Here is a 7,947-nt window from a genome sequence, read left to right on the forward strand (position 1 = left end):
GCTGATACAGGAGGAAAGGAACATGTCATAAGCCTTCTGCCACCCAGAGTCACTCACTGTGCATTTAACAGCACTCTCCTCACTACGCTTTCCAGGATGTAGAGGTCAGAGCCAGAAGGGAGATTCCTGTGTGGAAAGATATCTTGCTGAGCTGCATCAAAACAAAGTAGGAACAGTTTAGATAATTCCTCCTTTTATTATCACAATTTGTACTTATCCAATTATCTTGTATGTATTCATAATAATCTAGCTTCACGAGGTCTACCATGTTACATTTGTACCATGTAAAGCTGGTTATTAAGCAGCAAGTCTGAAAGGGTGTTTATTACAGAGGCCTGACAGATTGATTCTAAATTATAATTAATCAGTTGATTTTGACCCACAGATTGTGATTGTGCCCTGTGAGTTTCATTTATTCAGCTTTTCTTCCGGCTCTACTACAATCACTGTAGACCTGCAGGACTCCCAAGCAAATTAACAGTCTCCACGCTACCCTGCAGCCATAATGAAAATATCAGTCAATCAAAACCCATATTATGCTGTGAACACTACCGCGTATCTTCAGAGCTGCATACAAATAGAAACTGCAGAATAAGCGCTCAACCTGTTCCAGGATCATGGCTGGCAGCAGATCAGTGGCACAATATTTAAAAGCCTTGCTGCTCTGAGCACGTCCACCTGAAGCACCACTGTACTGAGATTTTCTACCTTGTTGCGATAAAACAGATAATCTGGACAATAAGATGCTTTGGGGAAAGCCAGCCTTAATTCCTGGAGGTAGGAGAGCAGGGCATGCTGGGATGCGGGGCCCATCTACGGCCTGTCTGCAGGTCGGCTGATGTATAGCTGTGGGCTGGACGGCCACAGTCAGGGCTGTGTGTTGCTGCTCAGTGTGCCATGGTACTCAGGGCACTTCAACCCCCAGTCCCTCCTTACAGGTACCCCGCAGCCCGACACCGTGCGCTACTCATTTGCTGCTACACTGGTTTTCATAATTAGCGCCGCAAGGCCTCATTAAATCTGCTCTAATGAATAAATATTGTATTTCATAGCCTGATTACCAGATCAGCTCAATGCTTGAGCGTTGTAAACAATTACTTCCCTAAATATTCATCACGCCAAAGTGGATGATCATTGGTATTTAATACAGGACTAGTATTTTCAAGTGCATCTTTATTATACTAATAATAGTTTTTGAAATGTTCCTTTTGGAGGAAGAAAAGAGGAGTTGTTTAATATAAGTTACATTGTATTGGTATCATCATGTGATCATTTTAATTATTTACCATTTTATTAATGTATAACAATACAAAAAACCCTGCAATGAATATAATGTTCTACTCATAAATGGGACAAGACAAAATATAACCCAGATACTACAAATGTATCTAATAAACGTGATATTCATTTTAGTATTCCTGGTAATATATGACCTGGCATTTTTTTTATGCTTATTGTTGTGTCAATATCTGTGTAATATTGCTGTGTCAATAATATTGTATTTTATTGTTTTGCTTCATTGTTGTGTCAACAGTTGTGTAATTAATAAACACTAGATTTACAGACTTCATTATGAGTAAACAGCAATGATAGAGGACCTATTGGATTTGTGAATTATTGGATTGCAACATATTTTCAGCTAGTCAGTGTTAGTCACAAGTGTGATGAAGAAAATATGAAATGGAATCAATCAATCACTTTAAATCCAAACCTTATAGGAATACTTTCTTGCCAAGAGTTAGATGAGAAGATTCCCCCTCATGTGTGTATCATGCTGAGCATAAAGACTGGAAACAGTTAGTCTGTCCAAAGGTAATAATATCGTACAACGTCCTCTAAAAATCACAAATTAACATGTTATATTTCACTTAAGAAGTCACTGTGTGAGGCACACTTTGTTGAAAGCTGGATAGCTGTTTCTCCCATCCAGAGTGTCGTTTTGTTTCCAATCTTTATGCTAAGCTAAGCTAACCGGCCGCTGCCTCCAGCGACATGTTTATCGTACACACATGAGAGTGGTAGCGAGCTTGTCACCAAACTCTCGGTAAGAAATAAGTGTATTTTCCTTCAAAAAAAATAAAATAAAGATGCTTATCTCTGTGACTTCAATGTAATGGTAACACACGAGAGGCTCGTATTGGGGAAAGTAATGTTAATTAGCTAACCTTCGACTGAGGACCACCCAAAGGATACAAAACCCAATTAACGAAAAATAAGACTGCTGACCCAAACAGTATAATGGGAAATGAAGGATTCTTTGTTTTGGGGCTGAAGAGGCCACAGATTGAGCTGAAACCTACAGTAAGATGAACATGGTGTGTGTGTGTGTGTGTGTGTGTGTGTGTGTGTGTGTGTGGGCTACGCAGTCACTATTGGGCCATTTTACCATTCATTGATCTAGAAACAGTAGTAATAGTTTTCGTGGTTATCCAGCATCAAACGACACACAGCATACATTAAGTCTGATTTGAATTTAACAATGTTTTATCTCCATTGATGAGCACCACATGAGGATGTGATAGTTTTCCAGGTACTGATAACGCTGCGTCTACAATCCATTTGATAAAGGAGAGCAAAGCAGCCGTCATGAGACCATCCTATCAGGTGATCTGATGTTTTTTTGTGTAAAAGCTCTTGTGTGAATTCACAGTCAACATAGTGCTGGACCATGTACTCATTGGACCGATGGATTCATGAACACCGCTTCAAAGCCTGGATGGTGAGTCGTGATGAGGGTGTGAAGTTCCCTTTGCACATTTCTCCACTGATTGTCTAAGATGGTAAAGTCAATATTCTGCAGTCTATTCATTTGCTGTAGCCCTATTCAGACAATAGACACTGTGAACTGGAAATAAACATTGCTTTTACCTATTAGTGTGAACACACAGCAAACTCTCTCAGAGACGCTGCTGTGAGACCAAGACCACAACAAGGGCATATAGTCAGCCCACTCGTTTTTCATGCCACAGGGACATTTTCTAGAAACATCGTAATGGAAACTTCTGTCTCTTAAAGACGCTGTGTTTAACATTCTGAACATTATTATTGCAGCAAACCACTATTTGTTGAATGTAGTGGAGTACCTTTAATGCAGCTTATTGTTGTAAATTGTGATTATTTGACCCGTTAAAGCTTGTGCAGACAGGATGGCGTCGTCTTTTTAACGTGAGTTTCACCCTCAAACTTACTCTCTACACTGACCACAGCTTGCTAACAGCGGCGGAAACCGTTGATAAACTTCCAGCCTTCACGGTCCTCAAGATCTTCCATCATCATGTTCTCCTACATGTTTCAATAACAGTAATTACAGCTGCCACTGTTCTGGATAGAGTGATATGTCAAGTCAAAGAAAACTGATAACACAGATTCTGCAGTGATTAACAATTTAATGAAAATGTACAGTACAAATCAAGCATCAGCACAACAGATATTCCCATCAACAGTTCAGCGTTACGCTTCATGTTAGGAGCACAGTGCCTGATAAACACAGGCGGCAGCAGCAGGATAACCTCCACCTGCCATTACACTGAAGAAGAAATCTCAGCCGCTGATTATCTTTGAAACAGTATCGTATAATCAGCGTGTCCTGGTGCAGGTCGAATGAAGTACATTTCAAAGATGAGCGACACAAAGGTTAATTCCGTGTCATTCCGCGTAGAGTATCGCACTTCTGAGCAGAAAATGCAGGCCATAACTCTATTGCCACTCCAGTGGCACCTTCAACGATTCCTACTTAACAGTGGAAGGCAGAAAATGAGCCAAAGAGACTGGAGCAGAGCGAGAATGTGCTTTAACAGGATAAAATGATTTACAGGTATGAGATTCCCATTAGAGTGTGCTAATTGTTTCCACACCATTAGTGACAGTTATCTAATGAAGGATATTTAACCAGGCGCTGTAGTATATCACACAGCTCCTCTCGGTGTAGAAGTGAGAGGCAGTGGACCCCAGAGCCTCTGCCCTTTCCACCTGCACCACCTCAGCGGCATGCAGATCATCGGGACATTTCTGCACAACGTCCCAACTAGAGCAAACCTTTTGTGTGTTTTATTTTTTACATTTACACTTTCAGCAGATTTACAGAACTTGTAAAAACACAAGCATTAATTTGCAACTAGAAAAAAAAAAAAAAAAAAAAAGACAAAAGCTGTAACATTTAAAACAATGTAAGAATACAGTAGATCATGCCCTATTCATCTATGATCTCGTGCTATGGGAATATATACAGCATGTGTCTTAAAACATTTAAGATCCACGGGAATGTTCGGACAACAATCAAGTATGAGACATCTTCCTAAAAATTTGTTTTGGTCCACCTTAGCTTACGATCAACCAGTCTTAATGTAAAAACTCTTTAGAACAGGCAGGAAAACAACAACAAAGCAAGCGTCAGGCTGGAGAGAACTGGCAGCATGGCCCTGCTCCAGATGTCAGTCAATGCTAAAAACAGTAGGTGAAATTTCACCAACAGGAACAACATTTAGCATTATGTTATAATGCTTGAAACACCATGAATGTTTGGACTGGTAGGAATTATCACAGCGCATGTCAGTCAGGTCCAGGATCAGCTCGTTCCTCCACATCTCACTCGCCTGTCTCTTCCATCTTCTTTTTCAAGCTGCAGTGAACATAAAATGAGTCTCAGTGTTAAAACACAGACAGTCAAGTCTAAATAAAACACACTTCAAATTTCGCAAATGCTCCGGTCACCTTTTCAGGTAGGCGTGCACATTGTCAAATCCGTGATATTTTGCCAGGTACACCAACACTCCTGTAGCACAGCGACCGTCTCTGGCCCGACAGAAGCTGCAGTTACAGATCCCTCTGCATGGCGGGCACTGCCACTCCTACCGCAAACAACGATTAAGAAGTCAGTCAGACCTGCCCAACACACTCATGAGAACACAACCTCGTAGGTTTTAGGTACTCACCGGATCCAGCAGAGCGTCACGGACCTCCTCTCCGTACCGGTTACGAAGACAAGGGCCGCAGAACTGACCCCTGACCCCGACACACTCTGGGTTACGGCAGTTGGTTTTGGTGTCGATTGTTTTCTGGCGGCACTGGTGGCAAGTGGATCCCTGGAAAATAAAAAAAAGAGAGAAGTCTTCAGGCAAAGAGTTCAACAAGCAAATGCAGCCGCTCAAATCTTTTTGCAGCGAATGCGGGACCTACAGTGGAGCTGTTGTAGACTTTCTCCCGCACGTTGTTGCAGATGCCCCGCAGCTCCGTCTCTGTGACGTCGTCCACAGGCCGCACCACGTGAGGGATGGCCTTCATGCCATTGAAGGAACGGCGGCGTGGCTGCGCATGAAATAAAATGCAGTTAATGCCCGTACTGTTCATTAAGACGATTTGACGCAATGTAAAAAGGCGGTTTGTGACGCGACTCACTGGCTCATCGACTTCCTCGAAGTAGCGGCTTTTGCGAACCAGGCTGAAGCTGTCCTCGGGCTCTTCTTCTGGAGTCGGGCTGGGGGGTCCGTCCACCTGCGTGCGGGACCGCGTGTGGGGGCGAGACAAGCGCTCGGACTTTCTCCGAAGAGTTCTAGGAGTTCCCGCTGACCACCGAGGTGCCTGTCGAGGCTGAATAAGACAAAAATCGTACCGATTAATATAGAGCACTGATAATCTAACATGTGTCACATATTTATCGTCGGGTTTAATTACCGTAGTAGATGCAGACATTGCCCTCCGTCCTGGGAAAAGTCCGGGTACTTTGTTCAGCTCCGACATGAGCTTCGCCAGCTAAAAAAATAAAATGCATAAAACATGAATGAAAGCGTAAAAATGGAGGCTGTTCAGGTCAAAGTTCAGTTCATAATACCAGATAATGAAAGTAATTAATGTGAAATAAATAGAGCAAACTGTACCATTGCTTTGTTCTCCTTGATATTCAGGGCTCTCTTGTCGATGAAGTTCTCCTCCCCCTCAGAGTCGGAGTCCTGTACTTCACTTTGAGGGAGTGGTTCGGATGCAGGCCTCTTCTTGCCGGTCTTCTTGGTGGGGAATGTCATGGCCACCTTCAGGATGGTGGGCCTGCGGCCACGTCTCACAGGTTCAGAGTCTACTTTCTGAAAGAGAATACAATTAATAACTAGGACTAAACTCTGTCTGAGGGAGTTCTGAAATATGTTCCAGTTTTAGAAAACGTACCATGGCTTTCATCTGGCTGTTGATCACACTCTCCTCAAACCCGCTGCGTGTGTCCTCCTCCGATGAAGCCTTAAACATCTTTGGTTTCTCCGTCATTGTCGTCCTCCTCGTCAGTCTTAAGCTGCTCCTCTAAACACAGACACATTCTTTAGTTGCAGATGGTGTTGCAAAAAAAAAAACCACACGCTCACCACCATGTTATTAAGGAAGACTTAGATATTGTATCGTTACCGTGTTTGCAAAGCCTCCATCAGAGCCAAAGCTGTCACAACTGTCATCAGAGGAAGAAGAAGATGACGTCTCGGGAACCAGAGGGACGCTGCGGAAGCTCCTCAAACTCATCCTGGTAGACGGAGGGTGTGCGGCAAGTTTCTGTAGATCATACCAAGCAGGTTTAGGAAACAGCTACCAAAGTGCACAGGAAGCCCCTGTGTCTGCAGACATGCCACCTTTGAATACCAGCCCTGATACGGATACCACAGACCTCTGAGAACAGCAAAGCGTCTAATCAGGCTGAGTTACAAATACCAACTTCTGACTCAACATCTACAGAGCTGACTGTGTGATCTCGCTTGCTAGACTTCAAATGATTTACGAGAGGAATGAGTAATGATTGCTTTTACTATTGATTATTTTAACATTTAAAGAAATGCCTTATGCCAAAGTTCTCACATTCAAACTGCTTGTTTTGTCCAAAACCCCAAATAATTCTGTCATAGAAGGTAAAAACCAGCAAAAATCTTAATGTTGGCCGCAACCAGTTAATTTTTTAACTTAAGTAGATTACTTAATTGTTAAAATGTTTACATATACATTTTATGTCAATGGACTGATCAACACTAATGTTTCAGATCAAACTGTCACATAGTTTTGCACATGTTACACACCCCTGTTGGTTAAACCTGGTCAAATGTAAGCATGTAGTAGTAACTGGCTCATGTATATTTCAATACAACTGACTTGGGCTTTAGTCGTTGTAAATTAAAGTTACCTCCTTCTAAACTTTCTTTAAGTTAACTTCACATGTAAACTTCTCTGCCCCTTTAATGGTGACCCTTAACTGTTACAAAGTGGTCCTAACGGGATGTTTTATTATCAAGAAGACTATAAAGTAGTATTAACACTAACGGATCAAATGGAGAAGAACGTTGGGCAGCTTTTCTTACCTTGGAGCGGGTGGCTGGCATTTTTCTTTGAATACTAGTCGCACACAAACAGAGACACAGAAGTGGACAGTGCAGCAGCTCTGCAGTGAACAATACGGATCCTGCAGCTGCACGCTGATCAAGATGTTCGTTTCCCGCGCCACCGGAAGGTCCTGGAAGATGCATAAAATGTAGTCGCGTAGTTTGACGGAGTAACACACTTTATAAAAGACACGAGAGGTCAAATTCATAACTAATCTCCGTTATCAAGATTTAAAAATAAGTTTGGATGTTTATTTACGTCACAAACGTATTACTTTCTGATGCATTAAGCGGAAGAGAGCGGTGGGTCTTCCATGTGCTTTGCCGTGGCGCGAGTTTTTTTATTTGTGAATTTGCATGCAAGGCGGGTAAAATGTTGAGCTCTGTCCAACTGTAACTTTTGAAGAGGCCCTGGTTAACCTGCTGAGGTACATCAGTCACTCTCACGTTATAGCAGACAGGACCTAGACATGAAGCATAGCACTCTTTGATGAGACTTATTAAAATAGGAATATTCCAGTTACACGTTATGAGGGTTTAGAGTTTATAAAGGAATTAAAGGAGGGAGATATATTGGCAGAGGAAACAGGGAGATACGGGAATT

At 42.3% G+C, this 7,947-nt stretch overlaps 1 protein-coding gene across 1 annotated transcript; it reads right to left on the reverse strand.

Moving 5' to 3' along the window:
- Nucleotides 1–4,032: 4,032 nt before the first annotated feature.
- On the reverse strand, nucleotides 4,033–7,656 carry cdca7a (cell division cycle associated 7a). Its single transcript, XM_076103665.1, has 10 exons — nucleotides 7,323–7,656; nucleotides 6,388–6,528; nucleotides 6,157–6,285; nucleotides 5,874–6,074; nucleotides 5,671–5,748; nucleotides 5,395–5,586; nucleotides 5,176–5,304; nucleotides 4,932–5,081; nucleotides 4,711–4,847; nucleotides 4,033–4,618 (listed from the first exon to the last, which is right to left on the reverse strand). The coding sequence occupies exons 1-10, from the start codon at nucleotides 7,485–7,487 to the stop codon at nucleotides 4,585–4,587; spliced, it is 1,356 nt and encodes a 451-aa protein (XP_075959780.1). The 5' UTR covers nucleotides 7,488–7,656; the 3' UTR covers nucleotides 4,033–4,584.
- Nucleotides 7,657–7,947: the final 291 nt, after the last annotated feature.

The sequence above is a fragment of the Anarhichas minor genome, unplaced genomic scaffold (assembly GCF_050575085.1).
Source record: "Anarhichas minor isolate MPS153535 unplaced genomic scaffold, ASM5057508v1 ptg000004l, whole genome shotgun sequence".
In the NCBI taxonomy this organism is placed as follows: domain Eukaryota; kingdom Metazoa; phylum Chordata; class Actinopteri; order Perciformes; family Anarhichadidae; genus Anarhichas; species Anarhichas minor.

Bases quoted from the DNA above. Each gene is read 5' to 3' on its own strand.
- cdca7a (XM_076103665.1), bottom strand. From the start codon at position 7,487: ATGCATCTTCCAGGACCTTCCGGTGGCGCGGGAAACGAACATCTTGAT. The intron at 6,075-6,156 runs GTACGTTTTCTA...ATTCTCTTTCAG, and splicing joins ACAGCCAGATGAAAGCCATG to AAAGTAGACTCTGAACCTGT. The intron at 4,619-4,710 runs GTGACCGGAGCA...TGTTCACTGCAG, and splicing joins GTGCACGCCTACCTGAAAAG to CTTGAAAAAGAAGATGGAAG.